Consider the following 27,149-nt stretch of genomic DNA (forward strand, 5'->3'; position numbering starts at 1 on the left):
GTAAATGAAGTCAATGTTCTTTACTGACAAGCTACCCACCCAGCAACTTTAATATTCTATTCTTCTTGGGGAAGGGGGTACTTCTTGTAAGCTTGTATTATCACCTTAGTGGTCTGGATAGCCTCCTAAGGTCTTAAATTTCAGCTAAAGAATAGGTGAATAGGATCTGACAGAATAGAAGCATTTCAGAGGGCTATGAGTACTAACTTCAGTCTAATCGGAAATTGAGAAATTCTTTTTGTAAAGGACCAAGTAATAAATATTTTAGGTTTTGCAGGCCAAGAGCTATGTGACTGTCACCCATAGTCTGGCACAACCACCCGACTCTGCCATTGTAGTGCAAAAGCAGCCATACGCACTACATAGAGAATGGCTGGGGGCCAATAAAACATTGTTGATGTACACTGAATTTCATATCATTTTCATGTCACAAAGTAATTCTTTTGATTTTTTTTTCAGCCATTTAAAAATAGAAAAACCATTCTTAGCTCATGGGCTATGGAAAAACAGGTGGCACGCTGCATTGGGCTGCAGCCAGTGGTGTGCTGACCGCTGGTCTAGAAGTGGAAAGGCTTAGAACTTGGAAAAATGGTGCCATACATCAGTTTCTCTTTTCCTCCTTCTCTCATATTGAAGCCGTGCCTCTCTGGAATGTTATGAGAAGAAAATTAGAAATTGGATGGTATACAACTGCTGGGCATTCTTAAGTCTTGTTCATTAGAGGGACAACACTTTTAGCTAACTTTCTACTGTAGTTGTTGGAAAATGTGTGCCTTACCTCTGGACTGACCTTCCTACATAATGGAAAGCTGAGGGTTTTCTCAGGACACTGCAGGAAGAAGAGAGACAGCACCTCAGTTTTGCCTGAATATTTCCTAGCTTTCTTCCCAGTGGTTTATTCCTGACAGTTCTGATACCTTTTCATGGTTTCATTCCTCCTTGTATTCTGTCAGTTTTGTAAGCTGTTGCTTTGTATTTGTTAGAGAAACTAGGTGAGACAAAACTATTTGTCAGAGAAACTAGGTGGTGTACAGGGCAGAAGCTCTCATGATTTCCTAGGGTTATTGGAGGTCAGGTGCTTCACATGGGAAATTCATACTATTTCATTTCCCTGCTTGTTACTGAAATGTGGTGCATGATCATGTTTGCAAGTGAAGGCAGTGTATTAAAGTCTTAGTGACTGAGAAGAGTAAAATGTACAATTTTGTGTTCTCTTCATAAATTTGAAAAGTGTTTCTCTCAAATTTAAAATGCATTAATGTGCTCTCAGGTTGTTTTTAGCCATTAAAATATCTGTCATTTGCTGTATTTAAAAATTTCAGGTGGAAAAACCTTGCAATGGTGGTCAAGATTTACTTGTTTATCCAGCTAAGAGAAAGCAGCTTTTGAGAAGTGAACTGAATGCTGAAAAAGTGCCACCATCCCCACTACCTGCTCCAAAACAAATACCACCACTCAAAGGGTGTCCAACAGTTATGCCAGGAGACTTTAAAGAGAAAGTTGAGGAGCTGCTGGTGAAATACTCAAGTGGTCTTTGGGCCAGCGCACTCCCCAAAGCATTTGAGGACATGTACAAAGTGAAATTACCTGAGGATGCCTTAAAAAATCTTGCCTCGCTTTCCGATGTATGCACCATAGACTACATTTCTGGAAACCCTCAGAAGGCCATTCTCTATGCTAAACTTCCACCACCCACTGACAAAATCCTAAAGGATTTAAAGGATGCAGAGCAAGCACATGGAGATTATGATGTCAAGTCTGTGATTGAACAAGAATATTTGCAGATAGAAAAAAACATTACCAAAAGTACTGATACCTTTATGGAGACTGTAACAATTCCTCCGTTAATCATTCCAACTGAGGCATCGCCATCTGTACTGGTGGTTGAACTGAGCAACACAAATGAAGTGGTTATCAGGCAAGTTTTATTTTCTAATTATTTAGAATCCTAGTGTACTGTTGCTACTTGGCTATTCTTCATATAGATGCTGGTTGAGGAAGAATAATATATTTTTAGTTCTATAGAGTTATATTGAAGTATAATGTTTAAAATAACTATTTTTGCGAGAAAAGATTTCTTACAGTTTTAAAAATTGAAATGATGATATGGTCTGAACATGAAAATAATCTATGTCAAAAGCATAGTGGTAACTATATAAGTCAAAAGCAATACCTAGTCCGTAGAAAGAGCAATCACCCACTAGGTAGGTAATACTGTTTAATCTGGGATTACGTAGTGTTTCCTAAAAGTCAGAATAGCTAAGCGCCGCCTTCTAGTGTAATGCATCAGATTAGCCCTCTGGTTTCTCGAGCCTTTTGATATCATTGCCTGGGAGAAGGAATTATTGCCTAAGTAGCTAATGATAACTGGAATTCCAAAAAACAGTTTGGTTCAGGCACTTGATGTGGACTTTTGGAGGAAATGTAGAATACATAGAAAATGTTGAAAGACTATAATTTGCTGTTTCTGACTTGGGATGAAGAATGGTAACCACTGTAGCTGGATCTCTGGAGGCAGCAGCCCAAGGTGTGGCTGTGGCTGGAGCAGAACAGAATCCAGGCTCCTTCACCCAAAATGTCCCTGTGCGTTGGACTCTTACTCTTCCCAAGGATCATAGCTGAGCTGAGAAGATCCAATGAAAGGCCACAAAAAATAATCAAAGTCCTATACAGCAAACCTACTGAAGCTTTTCTGTTTGAACAAACTAAGTCTGATGATGAAGTGAGAATCAAGTATCTTAGGATGTTCAAACTAGAACATGTAGGAGCTTTGTTGAGGTCCTTTTTATAGAGGGGTGGTAAATGTATAGAGCTTTTATTCTAAGATGTGGTATGGCCTGAAGATAGGAATAGCTTGCTGAGGGTTAGGGTTCCTACTGTGGGTCACTAATAAACTGAGGTAAAGGAAGGATGTTGAGGAGCACATTGCTAACTTTTACCATTTGACATTATAAAGAAAATCTAAATCTGCTTCCTTGGCAGGATCCTTTGGTATCTGTTACCAGTAGTCATTGGTGCCACTTTCAGAGAGCCAAGCACCCAGCACTGGACTGGATGAATCATGTGATTTCTTACGTTCTTCCCACGATCTGGCAAGAATCTGGATCAGTTCCAGGGCTTCAATAGGATGGGGGTTCTATCTACTCCAGGATGATTAGGTCCAGGGTCCTCAGGTTATCTAGATCCCTTTTTCAGTATAAGTTAGAATCCCAGAGCCGGCATTCTACGTGTTCATTAGTGTGGCTGGCAACCAGCAAGCATGATGGGTAATGTCTGCCCTTAGGTTGACCCTAGGTCATTAGTGTCTCCCCACCACCCTGACCCCAGCAGGCTGAGCCCTATTCTACATCCACACCTTTACCCAGGCAGTAGACTCTGGAAACTAGTAGGCTTGTGACTCATAAAAGTTACAGGGAGGTGCCGTGGCAGGACCCTTAGGTCAAGTATGGGAATCTGTTGTCTCCAGTCTAAAAATTAACTTTGTAAAACTTTGTATTTATGGCATATCTAAATTGGCCTGCATATCATTCTTTGTTCACTTGCTCAGGTAATTTGGGGATAATGTATGACCTTATTCTTGCCACTACCCACTCTTATACCAACTGTCATATTACCTCCTTACCCCGCCCAGGCATCGTTCTCTGTTGGTGGCTACAGAGAGCAGAAGCTGCCTGCAGATCTCATGCTGCTTCTCACCACCTCCCTCCTCCCTGGCAGGAGCCCATGCTATGCAGACTACCAGACCACAGGCTACAGCCTAGGCCTCTGCCAGTTGAGCTCCCAGGACTGTAGCAGCGCTACCAGGAGGCCCCATGAGACTCCAGGTCCCAAGGAAATGGGCACTTGAGCAGAGCTGCAGATCTACTAGGAGACTCCAGAGCCAAGAGTGCAGCTGTATTCCAGGCAGTACCCTAACATTTGTAAAGCTCAGTAACCTTAAATGATAGAGTATGACAAAGCTTTTACAGCTGTTTCTGGAGTGAATAATATGCATGTCATATTTTGTTTTAAAATAGCCATTGCCTCCAAAAGAGGCATTATTTCCACATTGTGTAGGGCTTTTAAAAGCTTTTTTTCCTCTAGTAACAAATAGGTTGACTCTGGTTTCTTCTGTCCTGCTGATAGTTACCAAAAATACAGGAAGATACTCCTAAAAGGAATAGTTTCTGAAAGCTGTATAGGACCACTTGGGCCCTGAGTAGAAGCTAGAACAGTTCAAAGAGCAATGTTCTTGTGGCATATCCCCCATCTCGCTGGCCAGGTGATTCTGGTGCTGGTACAGCATAGCCTTCAAACTCAAAAGGCTTCATCCCATGGCTGAGATAGCTCCTGTTAAAGGAGCCAGGTTTGATTTGCCAGGTTTTCCATCCTGGAAGGAGGCCTTTGTTGGAATCGTCTCTGAAGACTAACGGACAAGGAAGCAGCAGCCTATTTATGGCAGAAAGCAAAACAGTATGTTTTGATAACATAAACTAGGACAAGGTGATTGCAGTTGTCAACAGCCGAAAATTGTAGAAGGGGGATAGAAGAGTATCCTGGAAAAAAACATTTCTTAAAAAGCATGCAACTTAAAGAGGCATTTATCTAGAACATGTCATCTCTTTAAGGGTATCAGAACTCAACATTTTGTTGTAATTTGTTCAAATTTGTTCAGTAAGTTGGAGGGATGGGTTGTCACATGGTTCTATCTATTGTTTTCAAGGGTTTGTTTTTCTCTAGGAGGAGTCAGATTTCGTTGGTTTTCAGAGATTGAGACTTGTTCAGACCCAGCCTTAGTTAAGGCAGAACTATCAACTACATTCTCTTCTCAGAAATCTACACACATCTCCAGCAGCCTGAGTCAAAATCTCAGGTTGACTCTTGCTCATCTGGCTTCCACTGGTGTCTTCCTTTCCACTTCCTCCCTTTCCTTCCCTTGAGTCTTCTCTCAACCTGGTCCTCCCTGACTGCTTACTGTTATATCCTCTAGTTCTCTGGATTGTTGTTGAGCATTTGCTCTGTTGTGTGGTGTGTTGGACCTTGGTCTTTTTTTGTGAGCTCCACAGTATTGTATTCTCCTTTTTCAAGGTACAGTTGTTGGGCTTCCCTGGTGGAGCAGTGGTTGAGAGTCCACTTGCCGATGCAGGGGACGCAGGTTCATGCCCCGGTCTGGGAAGATCCCACATGCTGCGGAGCAGCTGGGCCCGTGAGCCATGGCCACTGGGCCTGCGCGTCCGGAGCCTGTGCTCCGCGACGGGAGAGGCCACAGCAGTGAGAGGCCCGCGTACCGCAAAAAAAAAAAAAAAATATATATATATATATATATAATTGTTTACTAACTCCATGTTCTCCTCCCTGTCAGTGTAAGCAAGTCTGAGCCTGGAACCAAAGATGACTGTAGAAAAACAGAGTAATATTAATGAATTCCTGTAGCTTTCCTTCTTCCAGGTTGCTTCATTTGTGTTCTCTTCCTTTAATTTAGGTATGTGGGCAGAGACTATTCTGCTGCTCAGGAATTAATGGAAGATGAGATGAAGGAGTATTACAGTAAGAACTCGAAGGTCACACCAGTCCAGACTGTGCAGATTGGCCAGTTGCTGGCTGTAAATGCTGAGGAGGATGCCTGGTTACGGGCACAGGTCACCTCAACAGAAGGGAACAAAATAAAGGCAAGCATTATGAAGGCAAACATTATTTTTCAGATGAAAATGTTGCGTCTAATATTCTGTCCTCTCTAACTATATTTAGTTTTCCTCAGAAGTTGAAAAAATAGTATCTGTAAAAGATTATCTCTGTCAACTTTTAAGTCAGTGGTAGTTATATTATCTTAGAGTTTTAGTTTAAAAAAAAGAAAAAAAATTCTTCTCCATTGTTGTACCATAACCCATGATGTAAGCAGGAAAAAAATCTCTATTCCTATCCCTCAAGGTTATATAATGAATACTGATCAGAGCTCTGTGGGCTTCTTATCAAGGTCAATACTTTGGAGTGAGGGAAACCATACTGATTAGAGGAGATGGCATTCTTCTTTCACAGCCAGCTGAGGAGAACCCCAGATAAGACTTGGGCCATGCCCCAAGTCTTGCCCTCTTGGTCATCTTGGACATCTTGGAAAGGTCAGAGGGCTCGTTCACCAGTCTCTTCCCTCAGAGGCTCTAATACTTCCAGACTTGACCACATTCGTGGTGATCATCCTCTGCGCCATTGCCTCTTTTTTCCCTCAGCTCAGAGACCCAGAATCAGAACTCACTCACGAAGGCACAGTTTTGTCTAAATTTTGTAAGCAGGGTTAGCACATCTCAGAACCCTTAGCACTGCAGGGGGTGGGAAGTCCAGGTGAACAAGACCCCAGTCAGTGTGGCCCCATCACTGCTTTGTGCTCAGTGAGAAACCTGAGTGGCCTCTAGTCGATAGGAGATAACTGCCCCAGACATTCCTAGCTAAACTTCAGTCTACTTGCTGACCGTTTCCCTGCCCTTAGGAAGTCCAATACAACTTAAGCTATTTGAAGGCACAGGGATTGCTTATGAAGAGAAGAACCATACAAACCCCGGTGACATGTTAACAGTGCATCAGTGTTTATAATAAATGCTACAAATACTCCACAAGGATATCTCCTAGTCTGAGATCTATAAGGCAAAAATAACTTGGGCCTTCCCCTTCCTTCCTTACCTCTACTTTGGGAGTTTAAGCTCTGGAGTCAGTTAGACCTGAGTTTAAGTCCCAACTCTGCCACTTCTAGCTGTGTGGCCTTGGGAAAGTTATTTAACTTCTCTGATTCCTTACCTATAAAATCAGACACTATCATTATGCTAGTATCTGCCTGTTAAACTTTTCATTCATTTTTTTCCACTCTCCTAGGGCAGGAGACAAGACTGACAAGTCCTTGTTCTCAAGAAGCTTATATGCTAGTAAAAGAAGACAGATAATGAACAAGTATACAATAAATAAACAGGACAATTTAACAGCAGTGAAAGAAATAACCAGGGTGCTGTGATAGAAAATAACTTTGAAGGAAGGGATAAGCAGGGAGATGTGATCTGGTTTATTTGCTTCAAAGATTGTTCCAGTGCCCGTGTGGGGCATGGATTGTAGTAGTGTAGAGAACATGGATTGTAGTAGTGTAGAGAAGGAAAGTAAGACTGGCTAGTTGGCTGTTGCAGTAGCCAGCAACTTGTAACCTGAATTAGGGTAGAAACAGTGGAGACACAGGTAATGGGACGTATTCAGGATGGATTTGGAGGTAGAACTGACAGGACACTAATTCATCAGATGTGGAAGAGAAGAAAGGAGAAGATTCAGGATGGCTGCTGGGTTTGGGACTTGAGCAACCTGGTGGATATTGGTGCCATTTATTGAAACTGGGAACTCAGGGAAAAGAACCAATATATAGGAGAATCAAGAATTTTGTAGGACCTGTTAGGTTTGAGAAAAGCTATCAGATTTCACCTGGACAAGCCTGGAGCTCAGGGAGAAGTCAGGACTGGAGATGAAGCAGCAGGGTGGGAGGCATCAGCGTGTAGGTGCTACTTGAAGCCATGGGACTGGGTCAGATCTCCTTGAGGAAGAATCACCCATAGAGCAGAGAAGGGGACCCAGAACTAGGCTCTGAAACACTTCAGCATTTAGATGGTGGGTGTGAGAGGAGCAAAGAAGACTGTCAGAATGGCCAGAGAAGGAGGAAAACCAAGAAGGCAGTGTCACGGAAGCCAGAACAGGAAAGTACCTCATAAAGGAGGAAGCAACCGGCTGTGTCATTGCTTCTGAGAGCTGTGAGCTGGTGTGAGGAATAAATAGAGCAGCTTGGTGTATTTTACGGTGGCAAGCTCTTAAGGCAGCAGTAGTTGTGGCAGTCCTGGCCTCATCTTGTTCCCCATATCCCATGAACCAGACAGAGATGAATTTTACCCTTTATTAGGAGAAACCCCAGCTACTTGGAAAGTCTTGTTTCTCTTGAATTTTACTGTGCCTGACAGCAAGAACAGGTTCCCTCCTTGCTTTCCACAGAGCTTGCTGAGTATGAGAAACAGGAACATGCGGTCACCCCCTCAGGCTGGTGCCAGTTTGGCCTGGCGCAAACCCACATCCCAGGGGTGTTTTCTGGTTATTACTCAGGTGGTGCTGTGAGACCTGCGGCCACTTGAGGGAGCCAGAGATCCAGGAATGAACTGGGGCCTGGTGCCACGATTATGAGCCTGCTTGTGCTGATCTCAGGGCCAAAGGAGACAGGACAGAGGGTGGTGAGAGTCCAGCTGGACAGTCCATGGGCAGATGTTTTATGAGCCACAGATGACATACAAATACATGGTATCGTGATTCAAAAGAAGAAAGAAAAGAAAACAAGCTCCAGACATTACAGAAACCCTTTGAAGATTTTAGAGCAGTATTCTTTAGTCTCTTAGTGCTAGGAGTACATTCGAAATTGCCCAGGAATCATGATTTCACATACTATGTCCTATTCACAGACACGTTGTCTCCATTTTAGACCTAGGAAGAGCAGAATCCAAATTGTGGGTGTTGATAGCTATTAAAGGACACAAAAAGCTGTGTGAATCCTGAGGCCTTTGGGAAGGAAAAGCAGGTGCTAATTAGGGGTTGGAGAAGTGGCTGGCTGTAGTGTGGGGACCCTGCGAGGGATCAAGGCCTCGGCGGGCACTGAGTCAAGATATGGACTCTAAGAGATGATCCTTTCCAACGTGGGATATACAGGCCCCACAGACACGGCTATCAGGTGGTCAGGGAAAGGCGTTAGTCATCTCTCTATTCTTTTCTTCCTTAGATTCTCTGATGGGGAGAATTTTTGTTTTGTATACTTACTGTCAGAATCTTGGTGCTCAGAAGCTGTGGACTTTATTTTACTGCAGAAAGTAAAACTCTGTATTACTTGGTATTTCTTTGCCATGCCTTTGCCCTGCGTTTTTGTGATTTGTTCTGTATTTGTAATAACCATCTGCTTTAATTAGAGAAGCGTACTAAGTTTTCAACACTTTCCCTCTGATTCCTAGTTATCATTCTAAACCACAGCTTAATGTCTCTAGATTTATTTTTCTCCAAAAAGAAAAAGCCGTTGGTTATATAGTCCTTCTCAACTGAAGGTTTTATTAATACACTAAAAATAATATCCAGGCTCTCCATGATCTGTGATGGTGGTGAGGAAGTGCCATGCAAGTCTCTGTAAACACAGAGCTCTGTCCAGCAGACTGGGACCTTCTCCTGAATTGGATGAAGGCCTAACCCAGCTGCACAGCCCCCCAAAAACCCAGAATTACCTACCTTTACAGTGTAGAATTCCATGTTATCCAGCCATGACATCACCGTTGTCATTGACAGAAAGCATCTCGGTCCCTGGAAGCATAACAGCTGAGAGCAAGCCGTCACAAGTGCTGCTCTGGGGATTTAGAATCTGATAAATACCACCAGTGTGATGCCTCGTCTAGAAATAAATAAGGATCCGCCTAAGGGAGCAGATCCTTAGTGGAGTTGTGTAAATCAAGAAAGAATAAGGTGATGTAGGCATTATGCCAGCAAGGAAAGGGTGGGGACAGTCAGGGCTGGCAGACCAGGTGTGCTGCTGAGAAGCTGACAACAGAAGGCATCGGAGTTCAGCACTCTTCCCTCTTCTCCCCTTTGTGGCAAAGGTGTGGCAGAGGAGTGCGGCCTGGAAGTCAGGAGCCCTGGCACCCCTGGTCCCATTCCCAGCATTCCTCTTCTGGGCTAAGTCAGGGGCACCTCCCCTGGCATTTTCCAGGCAGTGGTGCCACTTCACATGCCGATTATGGGGTAAAATGAAGTCAGTTCAATGCATCAAGTGATTTTTTTTTTTTTTAAGAAACGAGGATAAAGAATTTTATTTGAACCTAAACGTTGTTGTTTCTGTTATCATTAGGTATGCTATGTTGACTATGGTTTTAGTGAAAATGTTGAAATGAGCAAAGCATACAAATTGAACCCGAAGTTCTGTTCACTGTCATTCCAAGCTACAAAGTGTAAGCTCGCAGGTAAAAGGAACTTTTTTTAAAGTGCTCTCCACTTTGACAAACGTATGGACCCCAAGCGGGGAAAGTTGGGGCCAGTGTTGGGGGGGATGAACTGGGAGATTGGGATTGACATATATACACTAATATGTATAAAATAGATAACTAATAAGAACCTGCTGTATTTCTCTTTGTAAGATTTGATCATTATAAAAATGTTATAATGTTTTAATATATTTTTGTTACATTATATATAACATATAGCACATTTAAATTTATTATTAAAAAGCCTGTTGGACATCTGAGAGGGTTTGGTTGCTGTTGCCGTAACTGCCCTAGTAACGGCTGTTCGAGGCCCTGTATCGTGGGATACAGGATCAGTGTAAATCATGTTGTTCGACCTGTTGTAAAGTGACTCCCAGCTTCGTTCCCACTGAGATGGACTCCTTGGGTGCTGCTTGTTAGCAAGGAACACTCCCTCGTGCACCCAAGCACGAGTCCAGCTGTGGGTCATGTGCGGTCTCTGGCACTGTCACGTATCACTGTTCTTTTCTTTCCTCCTCAAGGAAGCGTAGAGAAATGCACATGTGTGAGAGTGACGTGTAGGGATGACCTGAAAGTATGGGGGGCACATGTTAATGATGAGGAAAGACATTGGAATATGTATGCCTCATGCAGGAGAGCCAGAGCTATATTCAGAAAACGATCAGAATTGTTTTCATGAAAATTAGACCTGTGAAGAAATGCCTCCTTCCCAGCAGGGATGTCTTTATGTCAGAGGAACTGGGTTTGGCTCTCTCTGTGAGATAAATCTAGAGTAATTTAAAAATACTGTTACAAACCTGTGGGAGTTAGTTTTGAAAAGAACATATCAAGAGCATAGGAGAAGATTTAGGATGCTGAAATGAAAGCTTTGATAAAAGCTATAGAGGTGTGTGTCTGGAGAACAGAATATGAAAAAGAGAAAGGTAGGTCAGAAGGAGTCTGTAAACTTGCTTACGGATTTAAAGGGGAAAAATATAGAAATAGACATTGTAGTACCATTGGGGAAATGATGCCCTAGTTTAATTAGTTTAATGGATTAACTTAGAGTTGTCATATTATGTTATATGAAATTACAATTTTCCAAGAATTTAAAGAATAATTAGACTGCAATAAAATTCACCTAATATCCACATTACATTAAACAGTATTTTGCCTTTCTTTCATAAATCTGAAAGTTCTTTGGTATCCTCAGGGCCATGATGGTTTACTTAAAAAGAAAGAATGAAAGAGAGGGGGAAAGGTTGTCTAAATTTTCAATAAGTGCATGTTCATGCAAGAAATAATTGTGCATATTTAATTAGAAAATGAAAAAACCAAGGGTATATTTTTAGGAAGAGTGTTACAAATACATGAGTGGCAGACATAATTGGCTGACAACTTCTTTATGTGTTAGTCTTTTTGTTTTAAATATGTGTTTGTAAGTAAAGTGAAGGCTGTTTCTCCTAAGGTAGAAATTCAGATTGATCGTCAACTTTTCTTCTTGTTTTAAGATTGCCCGCCTTCGTGTAATCATTCAAAAGGGCATTCATGTTATAATAAATATTTTTAAACCTAAGGGTGGATGGTATAAAGAAGATTGTATAACAAAGCTTCCCTATAAAATTTAAGAATTTTGTAGTAGATTCATAATTGTAATAAGTAGCCAAAACAAACACAATCTCTGCATCTTAAAATGATTCTTCTAATTAAGTAGAAATTTAAATATTCAATATTTTTCAGGGTTGGAAGTTCTAAGTGATGATCCTGATTTAGTGAAGGTGGTTGAATCTTTAACTTGTGGAAAGATCTTTGCAGTGGAAATACTTGACAAAACTGATATTCCACTGGTTGTTCTGTACGATACCTCAGGAGAAGATGACATCAACATCAATGCCACCTGCTTAAAGGCCAAATGTGACAAGTCACTAGAGGTTCACCTTCAGGTACCACTGTGACCACTGTTGTCTATTCACAAGTATCACAGGAAAGAAATTCACCAGAAAAGAATGTTGTACATTTTAGGCTAACACTAGATAGAGACAGATTACGTATGTATTGGAAAAAAAAAAGGAAGGAAGGGAGCTAAAAGGAGGGGAAATGCCAAAATATTAGTAATAAAAATAGTAATTATTAAGAATTGGATTTTTGTTTTATTTTTTTTTATTTTTGTTTTATTTTCCAGTTTCCACAATGAGCATATATTAATTTTATATGAAATTATTTTGCAAAGATAATAAAGGAGGATAATTCAAATGAAGGGAAAATTAGATCAGTGACGATGCTTATTAAATTGCTAGCTTTAACATTTTTTAAATGTGAAGAACATAGATGTCTGTACGAAAGGACACTTTTAAATAAATTATAGAGCAGCCACTCGAAAGAATAGGATGAGATGTTAAAAATGATCATTTTTAAGGCTTCATAGCAACATTGGGAAAATATTTGTTTTAATAAGTAGAACAATAGTAAATTGCCTTTATATTATGATTTGACTAAAAGTGGCTAAAATTAAACCTTTACTGTGATTATAATTTTTAAAAGTTACTAAAAATTCCTGTGGCCCATGGACGTGAATTAGAAAGTAAACTGATAATGGGATTGATTTTGTGAGAGTTTTTTATTTTTATTTCTGTTAATGCTGCAAAAATATGTTTTATATAATAATTCTTTTTCTAAATTAATGGGGAGAAGATAAACCAGAGTTAAAGCAGAGCTAAAAATACTCTTAGCCTTTCAGACAGTAGAAAGTGGTAATAATATAATGTGTGTAAAATGTCTACTCTGTGCCTGACACAAATGATACCAGATATTCCTGTTGGAAAGAGTGGTATGCAAACTAGTTTTTCACACTTACGTTATGAATTTCATTCTATCTGTCCTCCAGCTTGCTTAGAAGATTGAAAAGCGCAGAAATTTTCAATGAGCTATTTAGATAGATACCCTTAGGTAGGTGAGAGCTGCACTCTGTTCTCACATCCTTGGTGTGTCCTTTGTTTCAGGTCGATGCCATGTACACAAATGTCAGAGTGACTAATATTTGCTCCGATGGCACACTCTACTGCCAGGTGCCTTGTAAGGGTTTGAACAAGCTCAACGACCTTCTGCATAAGATCGAGGAATACTTTCATTGTAAGGTATGGCCAAGCAGCATCCACCTCTAAGATGAGTCCTAACATTGCAAACAAGAGGAGTCACTAAATTGTACATGTGTCGTAAGTTTTGTATATTTTAAGGTAGACTCTCTAAAATAGAGGATAAGAGCCCCAGACTTAAGAATTTAAAACAAAAATAAAAATCCCCACTAGTTTCTTTATGGTAAAATGAGGATAATAATAGTGAGTACCCACAGGATTGTTATGAGGACTAGTCACAAGGCTGCTTATTATTAGCACAGGGCCTGGCACATAGAAAGTGTGCAACAACTGGTAGATTTGTCATTCACAAGGTGCAGTTGATGAGCCTACAGTGCAGCTGCCTGTGACTGTCTGCTCGAGCAGCTGGCTCCTCTGCCTGGGCAAAGACAGAACCATGGAATTTAGAAGGAGAATAGAACTTCCGAGGCATCACTGTCCAACCTCTTTATGGTCCCTGAGAGAACCTGCGCCTTGGAAAATGTGGTTCTGCAGTTTACATTTATTAGTAATCTCTTTTCCCTTTAATTCTAGTATTATTTTCTGAATCAGGATCTGTAGGGGTTTTGTTTTAAGGTCCTAAAGGGATTTCCTTACCTCCATTTGGACATTATAGTTGTAATCCACAATATGCTGTGGTTTCCAAGTGACTAAACTCTGATGCCGCTTCATCTCGGACCCCCTCACCTGGAAGTGAACCCTTGCCTCTGACCTACAGAGCACCCCGAGTGCCTCATGACACTTGTATGCAGCATTGTTTTAGCTGTTTGGGTATTTGTTTGCTTTACTAGAGTATAGGCTTCCTGAGGGCAGAGACTGAGCCTCACCAGCTTCTGGTAAGTACCTAATTCATTTAGGTACTGTAGTAACTTATCTAGTGTCTTACATAAAATAGGTATTCCAAAATATTTGCTGAAGTGGATTAAACTTGTATTTAGACTACAGCCTAGAATCGAGACGTTATTAGATCTATAGCTTTACCTCTTTCTGTTACAGATGTCTTAGCTTGTATCTCAAGGTCATTACTGAAGTTTGATTTGCTGATCTATCCTAGAGAAATCTGAGACATCCAGAGGGTGACTGTAGTTACTCATTTGCATGCATGTGCTTATAATCTATAATGGTGAAAAGCACTCTTGACAGTTCTTAGTGCCCTGGAAGCTCAAGTGGAAGGAGACATTGCCTGTGGGGAGAGTAGAAACATTCACACTGAAGGAAAGAGGCAATGGCAGGTCCCCCATTTCAAGCTACAGCAGAGGAGGAGGATGAAAACATTGAAGAAGATTGAACTGGCACTGATATCCATATTTGGGTTGATAACGTTTCTTTTGTTTTGGATTAAAATCTTATCTTTGAATCTTGAATGTTAAAAGATGAAAAGAGGAGGCCTTATGAACTGCTAGCCTAACTGCTTCCCTTTCATACAGGCTGTTCATTTTATCGGATTCATCTCCCCTCTTTGTGTTTAACTGATGGTGCCTGAGCCTGGATGAATTATACTGACCTCCATGCTAACATTTTTAGACATTTTAACAAGGCTGATTTATGAGCCATGTGCAAGGAAGAAGGGTAGATGGCTACCACCAACATATGAGAAACAAGGCAGAAGCCCTACAACCCCTGTACATGTGCTGCGTCCACTGTAGCACACACGTCGCCGAAAGTCTGATCACATACGGGTGAAGCAGCTTGCCTGTGCCACAGCGGTGTTTTTCTCATGGTGTAGCAACGTGCTCTTTGCTGAGAATAATAAGTGTCATGCGTTTCTGTTTTGCAGCACATGACCTCTGAGTACTTCGTTTCATTACCCTTCTGTGGGAAAATCTGCCTCTTCCATTGCAAAGGAAAATGGTTACGAGTAGAGGTAAAATCAGTCACTTGACTTTTTTTAAACTTAAGATGAAATATTTCAGACATATAAATGAGGTTTTTAAAAAATGGAGTAAGCATCCATATACTCATCACCAGTTTAAGAAATAAAACATGATACATAAAACCAATATACAGTTGATGCTCCCTGTCTGCAGCCCTTTCTTTTACTCCCACCCCTGGGGGAGCTACCAGCTGAATTTGGTGTTTCTCCTTCCTATTCACTGCTCTAGAGTTTTACTATATTTGTGTCTATACACACATACTTTTACTATCTGTATATTTCAATATAGAGATATTTAAAATGTAGAAGTGAATAGTATATATAATATTTATAGTAAAAACATGAATAAAGTATAACTAAATGAATGAATGTCTTAAAAATTTACACAAATTGTAAGATGTATTGATTCTTCTATAACATGCTTTTTCATTCATTATGTTTGTGATGTAATCTGTTTTCCCTGCTGTATGCTGTAACAGTGTACGAATATGCCAACATTATCACTCCATTCTTCTGACAATGGATATTTAGATTGTGTCGAATTTTTTGCTATAAACAGCACTACCATGACCCTTCCTGTGCATATCTCCCAGGGTACATATGTAGGAGTGGAATTTCTGGGCATAGGGAATGCCTAATTGCTCTCCAGAGTCACCCCTCCCTCGAGGGGTAGCCCTTTGAGCGTTCTGGCTTCTTGGGGGCATCTCATGTCCTCCCTCACCCCTGCCCAGGATGGCTTGGGTTTCAGTGTTCACATATTCCTCTATTTCCAGGGCCTAATAATTGTTTTATTTTCTTACAAGCTCAGTTATGAATTTGCAAGGAGGTTTGTTATATTTTGTCATAGATTTCTGTATGTTTTTCAAAGGTAGGTTTTGGATTTTTGTGGTTTCTTTCTTTTCTTCGTCTTCTTCTTCTTTTTTTTTTTTTTTTTTTGATATCTATTTTGCCCAGTTAGTAAAATTGCAAATCTGGGCTTGATTTTTTTTTTTTTCCACAGTGGTGCTTAACCTAGGTGCAAAGACCTCTGCTTACAGGGAGCGCCTGGACCCCTCCCCAACAATTGTATGCAAATTATGTGTGTGTGTGTGTATTATGTATTTTGGAGGGAAAGTATTCATAATTTTCTTAAGATTCTCAAAGAAACCAACCCTAAGTAAGAATCATTGCTTTATTGAGTTTTATTACTGCATAGCAGCATTGTGATAACTAATTGTACTGATTTTCCCTTTATTTAAGTAAATCTTGGTCATGGCCACTTTAATGAAAGCATCAGTTTTGAAATAATTATTGTCAATGTGAATGTGTGTCAGAAAGTTGAGATCTGGAGTTATATGACTAAGATTTGGGTGCTTAGCTATAAACTTCAAAACATGATTTGTTAAAAAGAACACGACATATCTGAATTTTAAAGCTCTGTGCTGTTTAGTGTATAATATATAAATGCACAAATACTTAATTTTTTAACCTTTTATTTTGAAGTAATTTCAGACTTTTAGAAAGTTGCAAAAATATTTTAAGGAGTTCCCATATGCCCTTTATCCACCATCTCCAATTGTTAACGTCTTACATAACGATTATCAAAATCAGGAAATTAACATTGGTACAATATTATTAACTAATCTGCAGAACATGCTGACATTTCCCAGATTGTCCTCCATATGTCCTTTTTCTGGTCCAGGATCCCAAGATGTATTTAGTTGTCATGTCTTCTTAGTTTCCTCCAACCTGGCAGTTGCTCAGTCTTTGTTGTTTGTGGCCTCTTGAAGAGTAGCAGTGTTTTGTAGAGTGTTTCTCTTTTTGAGAGAAACTCAACTTGAGTTTCTCCGTGTGTGGAATCAGGCTATGCCTTTTTGGCAAAAATACCTTCTCAGTGTATGCTCAAATACTTTAGATTAATATCTAGTATTATTTGTATTACTATCAAGTTGTGTATTATCTACTTTTGAGGTAGCAAAAGTGTTCATTCTCTTAGTGATGCATAGAAAGTTAAGGAAAGAAAGATGATTAATGAAAAGCAGATCCTGTGTTTAAGTGATGTATTTGCTCTTGACATTGTAACTTGTCTAAACTTGTCTGAACTATAGTGCCTATACATTCTGAACTTATTCTGTAAGTCCAACCAACTTTATTCAGTGCAGTGGCCACTACTCTCCCTGTTTCCCTGTAGAAGTGGTCTGCATTCACTCTGCACCATCTTCCAGTCAGTCCTCAGTCACTGCCACATGACTTCTGCCCACACTCCATCACAGAGCCTGTTCTTGTGAACAGCGTCTTAATTTTGCAGTTGTATTAGTATCTTCCAGGTCTTGCGTACCAGACCTCTTTGCTGCATCGAACAGTGTTGAAACTTGAAATTCTCTTCTCACTGGGCTACCATGTTATCAAATCCTAATTTTCCTCATGATAGTCTAATAATTCCTTCTCTTATTTTTCACCCAAACCTCCTTCCACCCCCACTTCTGAAATGTCAGTGTCCCTAAGTCCTGTCCAGGCTCATCACTCTTCTCGGCCTCTGCATCCTTCTAGGTAATCCTATCTCATAGTTTCAGGTACCATTTTGGCCCTAATGACTCCCAAATTTGTTTTCCAGTCCTTGATGGGCTGCAGATTTGAGCAAAAAGCCAGCCTAATTGTCCATCTCACAAACTCTTTTAAGTTCTACATGTCTGAAACCAAAATTATCTTTCCCCATCCTTACCTTTCTCCCTTATCTCTATTTTAGTGGTACCTCCATTCATGCAGCCATGCAGGCTGTTTCTTAAGAGTTATCTTTGACTCCTGCATCTTCCTCAGCCCCAAGTGCAACTAATCACTGAACACTGCTGATTTTACAACTTTGTTAATTCTTGCCTGGAACACCGCAGTACCACACCAACTGGTTCCTCTGCCTTCACTCCTGTCTTCCTCTAGTCGAGCTCCGTATCACTAAGAGTAGCAACCCAAAATGCAAATAATTATACATCCAACTTATGACGAGACTTACTGTTTCCATGACACTAAATGCTTTTTTAAACATGACTGATCTCATTTCATGTTCACAAAACCCTGTTATCCCTGTTCTTACTGATGAGGAAAGTCATCCAGCTAAAAAGTGGGAGAGCTGAGATTTAAAACCAAATCTATCTGATCCTAAAGCCCTCACCAGCAATTTTAGAAAGCTGACCATCTCATTCTTCTACTTAAGGCTTGACATTGGCTTCTCATCTACAGGGTAAAGTCTTAGTTCTTGAAGGCATGATATCTGCTTCTCTTAGACCTTGCCTTTGCCTGTCTCCCAGCCTCACCTCTTGCCTTGCCCGGCCTCTCATTTTATGCTCTAACGTAACCAAAATGCTTGTAGGCCCCACACGTAAGAAGTATGTGTGTGCCTTTGCCCATCCTCTCCCCTCTATTTGAAATGTCCAGATTTGCCCCTAACTGGACTCCTACCAACTTGGTTTACTCCCATTCATCATTTAAGGTGCAGCTCTGAAAGGACATAAATTTGTGAAATTTATGAAATTTCAGTTTGTGAAAAAGGAAATACAAATGCCCAGTAAATATGATTATTTCTTAAAGTAACAAATTTGTGTAAACAAATTTACACAACTTAAATTATCCAGCCAAAGTGATTTGATAGATAAGTCACAATGTATGTATATGATAGACTTAAATAACATTAAAATGACATAGAAGACAAATTACATGAAATATTTTTATGAGACACTGAGTGGAAAGCAGTCAACTATGAAATAGTATCTACAAATATTTTGTAATTCTTGTAAATCTAATCTTTTGTGAATCATGGGTAAAAGACTAGAAGGATAATTGTACCTATAGTAGATTACAAGTGATTTTTATATATTTAAGTATATAAATTTTCTACAGTGGAGGCATTTTACTAAAATAAGAAGAAAAAAAAGTAAATTTTTAAAGAAAAGTACCAATTCTAGGCATTCCCTCCTCCTGAAAGCTTGCCCTAACACCTGCTTCCTGCTGGGTCAGGTACCCACCCTCTGTGTTCTCACAGTACCCCAAGCGCAACTTCATTATTGCCTTTACTACATTATAGTATGGTTATGTATTTGTGTCGTCTCTCATGGCACTAGGAGCTCTTTGAGAAGGGGAAGTATATCTTTGCAGCCTAGTTATGCCTGGATATAACAAGCATTCAACAGATACCATCCATACCAATATATATGTTCAGTATGTATGTTTGAATAAACAAATACATTTTAAAATATTCCTCCATGGGACTGTTTGTGTTTATCATGTCTTAGATTTAAAAATTTATGCTATTATATTAATCAAGCATTCTCTCGGGTAGTAGAAAAAGGCTTCACTTCTGGCGAATCTGACTTCCAAGACGAAAGTGGCCCAGTTCTCAACAGTCATCATACTGAAGGCACCACCACGCTTAGGTAGCAGTTAGTGCAGTTGTAGGCGTGAGATCTCAGCCCAGATAACCACCTCCATGGGGCTATATTTGGCCACTGTAAATATTTAACAATGGCAAGTGTCACAATGGCATTTTAGGGGCATATTAGGGGAGATTGTGGCATTTAAAGGTGCATCCAGAATCTTACATTGTGTTCTTGCCATTTGGCCACAGGTAGGTAATTGTTGCTTTGATTCAGTGTGTAACTTACCCATTTTTTTTTTAAACATCTTTATTGGAGTATAATTGCTTTACAATGGTGTGTTAGTTTCTGCTTTATAACAAAGTGAATCAGTTATACATATACATATATCCCCATATCTCTTCCCTATTGCATCTCCCTCCCTCCCACCCTCCCTATCCCACCCCCCTAGGTGGTCACAAGCCACTGAGCTGATCTCCCTGTGCTATGCGGCTGCTTCCCACTAGCTATCTATTTTACGTTTGATAGTGTATATATGTCCATGCCACTCTCTCACTTTGTCCCAGCTTACCCTTCCCCCTCCCCGTATCCTCAAGTCCATTCTCTAGTAGGTCTGCATCTTTATTCCCGTCTTGCCCCTAGGTTTTTCTGACCATTTTTTTTCTTTCTTTTTTTTTAGATTCCATATATATGTGTTAGCATACAGTATTTGTTTTTCTCTCTCTGACTTACTTCACTCCGTATGACAGTCTCTAGGTCCATCCACCTCACTACAAATAACTCAGTTTTGTTCCTTTTTATGGCGGAGTAATATTCCATTGTATATATGTGCCACATCTTCTTTATCCATTCATCTGTTGATGGACACTTAGGTTGCTTCCATGTCCTGGCTATTGTAAATAGTGCTGCAATGAACATTGGGGTGCATGTGTCTTTTTGAATTATGGTTTTCTCTGGGTATATGCCCAGTAGTGGGATTGCTGGGTCATATGGTAATTCTACTTTTAGTTCTTTAAGGAACCTCCGTACTGTTCTCCATAGTGGCTGTATCAATTTACATTCCCACCAACAGTGCAAGAGGGTTCCCTTTTCTCCACACCCTCTCCAGCATTTATTGTTTGTAGATTTCTTGATGATGGCCATTCTGACTGGTGTGAGATGATATCTCATTGTAGTTTTGATTTGCATTTCTCTAATGATTAATGATGTTCCCATTTTTGACAAATGGCACAAAGTATCATTGGGCTTTCTGACTAAGCTATAAAATACCAAAATGTGTCATGTTTTAAAAATACATAGTATTGGGACCTCCCTGGTGGCGCAGTGGTTAAGAATTCGCCTGCCAATGCAGGGGACATGAGTTCAAGCCCTGGTCCAGGAAGATCCCACATGCCGCAGAGCGTCTAAGCCTGTGCACCACAACTACTGAGCCTGGGCTGTAGAACCCATGAGCCGCAACTACTGAGCCCGCACTCTAGAGCCCGCAAGCCACAACTACTTAGCCCGCACACCTAGAGCCCGTGCTCCGCAACAAGAGAAGCCACCGCAATGAGATGCCCGCGCACCGCAACAAAGAGTAGCCCCCACTCGCCGCAACTAGAGGAAGCCCGCGTGCAGCAACGAAGACCCAATGTAGCCAAAAATAAATTAATTAATTTTTTAAAAAGACCAAGTTTAACTGTAAAAAACAAAAACACATAATATTTACCTACTACAAGTAAAATTCTGTCTCTGAATTCTCTCTATTATTTCCTCATTGCTAAGACACAGTAGTTTTTTTTTTTTCCTCACATCCTAATATTTTGGAGAACAGACTGTATCTTACGATCAGCAGTATATAATAATGTATCAAATTGTTTTACAATCAATAGTATCCTAGAATTGAAAACATAGTAATTATTACTATATTTATGAATTAACAGCAAGATGTTGAAATCAATTCTACTATAAAAATATCTATTTGGTAAATAAGTACATTTTAAAATAAGAGAAAATTCAATCAGCACTGATAGTTTTTGTTGCTTTTTATGTGCATTTTAGAGCTGTACAAAATGTAATTGCACAGAAGCATTGTGGCCTTTTGGATATGCTAATAAATCAGCCAACACTTGTCTCATTGCAGATTACGAATGTTCACAGCAGCCGGGCTCTTGATGTTCAATTCCTGGACTCTGGCACTGTGACGTCTGTGAAAGTGTCCGAGCTCAGGGAAATTCCCCCTCGGTTTCTCCAAGAAATGATTGCAGTACCACCTCAGGTACTATATGTTACAAGCCTAGGAGATTGGCTGAAAGGGATTTGGATGTGTTCATAATCACATTGTGAGATGCTCTCTCAGTTTTTGATGATGATTGAGTTTAACAAAATTGGAAATGATCCAGATGGTGGCTCACTTAGACAAGAAGACCAGTGAGACTTACAGAATATTGTTTGATAAATGTTTGTTTTCAAGCATGTTGAGTCATCAGGCTATATTGTCCAGTTAGAGGTTCCACTTTAATAATTAGATGCCAGTGCTGGCTTCTACACAGTTTCAGGATATTATATGTAAATATTTACTTCCAGAGTTCTTAATTTAATTAGGTAACCATTCTCTTCGGATATATGTTTATATTTACCCTTCATAGATTTTAGTGAAAAGATTAACTTCAGTCTATCCTTCCTCTCTTGATAAAAATTCAAGATGATAAGAAGTTTGAATTATTTTGAATTAATTAAAATTATTAATAGCTATTTCCTACTTAGGGGAAGTAGAGTTTGTACAGAAATCCATCATGCTTTGAAAATAAAATTGTTCAACATTCTATAATTTCAAGGGGCCCCTTGACCTATATTTACCGGAAGATTTCTTATGTATCAAAACTCAGTGAATAAAAAGTACTTGACCATAATTAGCATGGCTTTTATAATTTCTCTCACTGCAGTCACTGTTGCCTTTCCTAAAATGACTATTACAGAGAAGCTGTTTAACTTGAGTTCAAGCCAATTTTCAGAATCACATTTTTTCTTATTGCTGCTCAGCATAATATTGAAAATTGTTAGACCTTTAAGTGCTTTCACTTGATAACACCTCTGGCCTCTGTACCCCTTGTTAGAACATCCATCTAGGGCCAGCCTTACCTAGAAAAGGTTTCCAGGGCTGGAGGAGATGGGTGATCTGTCCCACTGCTTCTGACTGTCTGAAAATTACACAGGTGTACTTTCTTGGTAAAAGCCACTCTAATTTTTTCTATTAATCTTATCTGGATTTTTTATTTGATAGATGCGAAGTTGGGGGAACCTTTAAAACAAGCTAGAGCAAGCCTCTGGCTAACAGCATCTCCCCAAGAGGTTCAGAGTAGCAAACTGATGGGCTGTTGGCCAAGGCTGACCCATGAATATTGGGTCTGGGCCCTTGGCTCGTATAGTGTTTTAAAATGTGAATTAGTTGTCTGCTTCTAGCTTCTCTTGACCAACTAGAAAACATGACTCTATTGAGCAGTCCCCTTTATGGCACAGTGCTCTGTGGGAGCTTGGGAAGTGACGTTCTCCCCTGCAGGGCTTGTGCTCTCCAGTGCGCAGGCCCCAGCTGGCCCGCCTCACTCCCTCTTTGCCCACCTGGCACCTGCACTAGTAGAGTCTGCTCTCTTTGCTCTAAGTGACCTCCTCCCCACCCAGAAAGGTACCTCATGCAGGGGGCACAGTGGGAGACTTGGAGCCCCCAAGGATGAAGGGAGGGTGTACGACAGGGAGGTTGGGGCTCAGAGAGGAAAGAAGAAATCTAGGAATCCTGGAAGTAAGTTGCATCTCCTGCATAAAATTGCCTCCATCAATTCAAAGGCTCCCATGAGACTGGAGGGAGTCCCTGGGGTTACCTTTTCCTCCCTGATGTAGCCATTCTGCAGAAGCTTGTGCAGTGATGGTGGGAGGTAAAAAGCATCAGGGAAAATGAGGCTTTTAGGTGTCACTGGGTTTTAGTTTTTCTTTCCCTGCTTAATTCTCATTACAACCTCCTTCAAAAGGTAAGTACAAATGCCTGGGGTACTCAGGAAATGCTTCATTCAGCCGGAAGCCTCCACAGAGATTTTTACAACAGGAGTCAGATTTCATCCAAATGACATTTCATTTTTTTTTTAGTTGGGCATAAAGGGAAGACCTAGATATAAGTCCCAATCTTGTCTTCACGACTTTGTGATCTTACACAGGTTAGTATCTCTGAGTCTGTTTCACCGTCTGTAAAATGAGATCACAACACTGGCCTGCCATGCAGAAGTATTGTAGGGTGAGAAGTATGTGAAGTGCCTGGTATAACCCTGGTTCATGATAGGAGTAAAGACAATGGTAGTAATATAAATAGATCAGGAACATAGCAGATGCTCCAGCCCGAGAACTGTGATTGTCATTATTAGCTATTGCTGTTGCTTGCTCTCTACCTTGGCAACATTTGACTTGTAGGAAAATAATATTGACACTACTCATAAGTACCTATTTTAAGATGGCGTGTCCTCTTTTCCGTTGTGTTTTCTTTTCAGGCTATAAAGTGCTGTTTAGCAGATCTTCCACAGTCTATTGGCATGTGGACACCAGATGCTGTGCTTTGGCTAAGAGATTCTGTTTTGAATTGCTCAGACTGTAGCATTAAGGTTAGTTATCTTATTGGTCTTGATAAAAGGGGGCTGTCAGCCAAAAGGACTCACTTTTTTTTTTTCCCACTTGTTTTTGTGAAAGAATTTTATCTTACTGTAAACAGATGCTTTTACCTCCGACACACTTTTATAGTCAGGAGGTTGGTTACATGTGTAGCTATAAGATATCTGATGGTTTAATTTTTATTTAAGAATTTATCCTATATCTCCAGTGTTACTTTTAAACCCTTTATATAATTTTTTGATTATTAATAAGGTAGCAGGTAGTTCTGTGCTCCTATTTTGCTCCATGATAAGGAGTTAAGTCTGCAACAGAGGACCATGTATCTCTTGATAAATGTTTCTAAAGACCATTTAAATAAGTCCGGTATTTCTTTCTTTTATCCCTAAAGTAAAATGGATTATAAACAAATATTTGCTTGTAATCTTGGTTTTTGCCTCTTCCTAAAACTTATTTAAACTGCTTTATTTCTTTCACTAGCGTGTTTCTTTTTCACACTCTTGCATCTTCATATCAAAAACACTGCTCATATTTCCAAGAATAGAAATGTAAGATAATATTTCTCTATTTTAACTGATGTAAATAGTGTTATCATTTTATATAAGTATTTAACAATGTTAGCACTGAAATGTCCTTGAGAAATATCTTCGTGAAGACCTCTCACTTATTCGAGCCCACACTGATTTTCCTATCTTCATTCTCCTCTAGGGTTTGTCATGTGCAATCACACGGTTATATACCATTTTATATTCTTCAATTGCCACATGAGTATTGTTTTCTCAGCTACATTTTCAGCTCCTAAAGCCAGGGTATTGGGTAGTCAATAAAAATCTTTTTAATGGTTGATTTTTGAAACGGTGTTTCTGTACCATAAATATCAAAATGAATTAGCAGTCAGTACTTCATTAGCCCTCCAAAGAATGAATTTAAATAGACTCCTCTTGCTAGGAGAAAAGCTTTTAAAGTAAATTACTTTAGAAGGATTGCCTTGCTGGTGTCTCCTTGTCTTCATGCCTGTGTTCCTGCCTTTCATTTCTAGCCCAATTTGGTAAAAGATAGATGTGGCTAGAAGTGTCTCATTTTTGTTATTCCTGAGATAAACCAGAGGAGCTGATGAGAAGAATTAACAGTCACCCAGCCCTTTGGGACACACAGTCCAGTTATCAACGTGTGGTGCTCCCATACAGACATTCACCCCTCTGACAGAAAAAGGTAGCCAGGTAATCAGAGGTCTCCTGGGCGAAAGGTGCAAGATGGTGACTATAATTTTGGCCTATTCAGTGGAGCTTTCTTCCTCTTTTTCTCCCAAGGTCCCTCTCCTCTCATGTAACTGGGGGAAAGGGAGAGGAGTGAGAGCAGATATTAGGACCAAACAAGGACTTTGGACCAAAGATCCCAAAGGGTATGGTGAAGGTCAAAGCTTTTTCTTTCCCTTCCCTGTCTGAGAGTACACCAGCATTAAGCAGAATTCTTACAGGACATTTTGCCGTTTTTATTATTTTTTATTGTTGAAGTTGGATGATGAGCACATGGGGGTTCATTGGGTTACTCTTTCTTGAGTGTTTTAACATGTCATTAATATAAAAAAATTAATCATGATATATAGAATCACTTCCTCTCAGTGATAATGACCTCTAGCCAGTCATAGATATTCTCAGTTTTTAGAGGTTAGTAAATTTTTCATTTCCACAAGCTTGCCACTGGTTTCTAGACTACTTGGACCTATGAGCTTATTCATTGCTACAGCTGTGCTAGATAATTCATCTGACCTCAAATAAAATGATTTTAGCAAGTTGGGTTCTTTGCAAAATGCTGTTTTATAATATTTAAAGTTAATATTATAACCATCTCAGAATTCAGCGTGAACTTGGATTTCTTTAAGTTGGTTTTGTGTGTTTTCCAAAGGTGACAAAAGTGGATGAAACCAGAGGGATGGCACATATTTATTTATTTACCCCCAAGAACTTCCCCGACCCTCACCGCAGTATCAATCGCCAGATCACAAATGCAGACTTGTGGAAGCATCAGAAGGATGTGTTTCTGAGTGCCATATCCAGCGGAGCTAGCTCCCCCAACAGCAAGAGTGCGAACACCTCCATTGTGGGCAACACTGGAGAGAATTTCAGAAAGAGCCTCTCGGATATCCTCAAAAAGTCGTTGGTAGACCATACTAGCTCTTTCTCCATGGAGGAGCTGCCACCTCCTGTCCACTTGTCCAAGCCAGGGGAACACATGGATGTGTACGTGCCAGTGGCCTGTCACCCGGGCTACTTTGTCGTCCAGCCGTGGCAAGAGATACATAAGCTGGAAGTTCTGATGGAAGAGATGATTCTTTATTACAGTGTGTCTGAGGAGCGCCATGTGGCACTGGAGAAAGACCAAGTGTATGCTGCAAAAGTGGAAAATAAGTAGGTCCTTGGACAGACAGAGCCTTTTATTCTCCTCCTAAGAAAAACGTGTAGAATGATACCAAGAGTCCTTAATCCCTGCAGGGGGACTTGGAACTGCACAAATGGGAATTTTGAATGTGAAATGAGACCAATGAATTGTGCAATTTTCTAATATTTAAAATGATGCCATTTATCTAAAAATCTAATGACCCTAGTGCTGTTAAAAACCTCATTATATCTAAAGTGAATGTTTAAATATTTTTTCTACTTTCCTATGAGAAAAATATTTTTTTATTTAAGAAATAATGTCTTTTATTTAATGACTTTCTAAATTTTAAAAATAAAATGTTTAGGGGCTTCCCTGGTGGCGCGGTGGTTGGGGGTCCGCCTGCCGATGCAGGGGACGCGGGTTCGTGCCCCGGTCCGGGAGGATCCCACATGCCGCGGAGCGGCTGGGCCCGTGAGCCATGGCCGCTGAGCCTGCGCGTCTAGAGCCTGTGCTCCGCAACGGGAGAGGCCACAGCAGTGAGAGGCCCGCGTACCGCAAAAATAAATAAATAAATAAAATAAAATGTTTAGGGCTTCCCTGGTGGCGCAGTAGTTTAGAGTCTGCCTGCCGATGCTGGGGATGTGGATTCGTGCCCCGGTCCGGGAAGATCCCACATGCCGTGGAGCTGCTAGGCCCGTGAGCCATGGCCACTGAGCCTGTGCTCCGCGACGGGAGAGGCCACAACAGTGAGAGGCCCGCGTACCGCAAAAAAAAAAAAAAAAAAAAAGTATAAGAAAACAAAGTCCGTCAACCAACATAA

General features: G+C 40.3%; 1 protein-coding gene across 3 annotated transcripts in view; it reads left to right on the top strand.

Moving 5' to 3' along the window:
* Positions 1 to 27,149, top strand: part of TDRD7 (tudor domain containing 7) — an 89,446-nt gene that overhangs the window by 55,364 nt on the left and 6,933 nt on the right. For all 3 annotated transcript variants that reach the window (XM_012533659.3, XM_033431160.2, XM_033431161.2), the window contains 9 exons: positions 1,323 to 1,918; positions 5,462 to 5,648; positions 9,866 to 9,977; positions 11,718 to 11,920; positions 12,977 to 13,111; positions 14,886 to 14,972; positions 21,447 to 21,581; positions 23,836 to 23,946; positions 25,856 to 26,358. In XM_012533659.3, coding sequence (XP_012389113.1) covers positions 1,323 to 1,918; positions 5,462 to 5,648; positions 9,866 to 9,977; positions 11,718 to 11,920; positions 12,977 to 13,111; positions 14,886 to 14,972; positions 21,447 to 21,581; positions 23,836 to 23,946; positions 25,856 to 26,358 — 2,069 coding nt within the window. The remainder of the gene's footprint in view (positions 1 to 1,322; positions 1,919 to 5,461; positions 5,649 to 9,865; positions 9,978 to 11,717; positions 11,921 to 12,976; positions 13,112 to 14,885; positions 14,973 to 21,446; positions 21,582 to 23,835; positions 23,947 to 25,855; positions 26,359 to 27,149) is intronic.

The sequence above is a fragment of the Orcinus orca genome, chromosome 6, assembly GCF_937001465.1.
Source record: "Orcinus orca chromosome 6, mOrcOrc1.1, whole genome shotgun sequence".
Lineage (NCBI taxonomy): Eukaryota > Metazoa > Chordata > Mammalia > Artiodactyla > Delphinidae > Orcinus > Orcinus orca.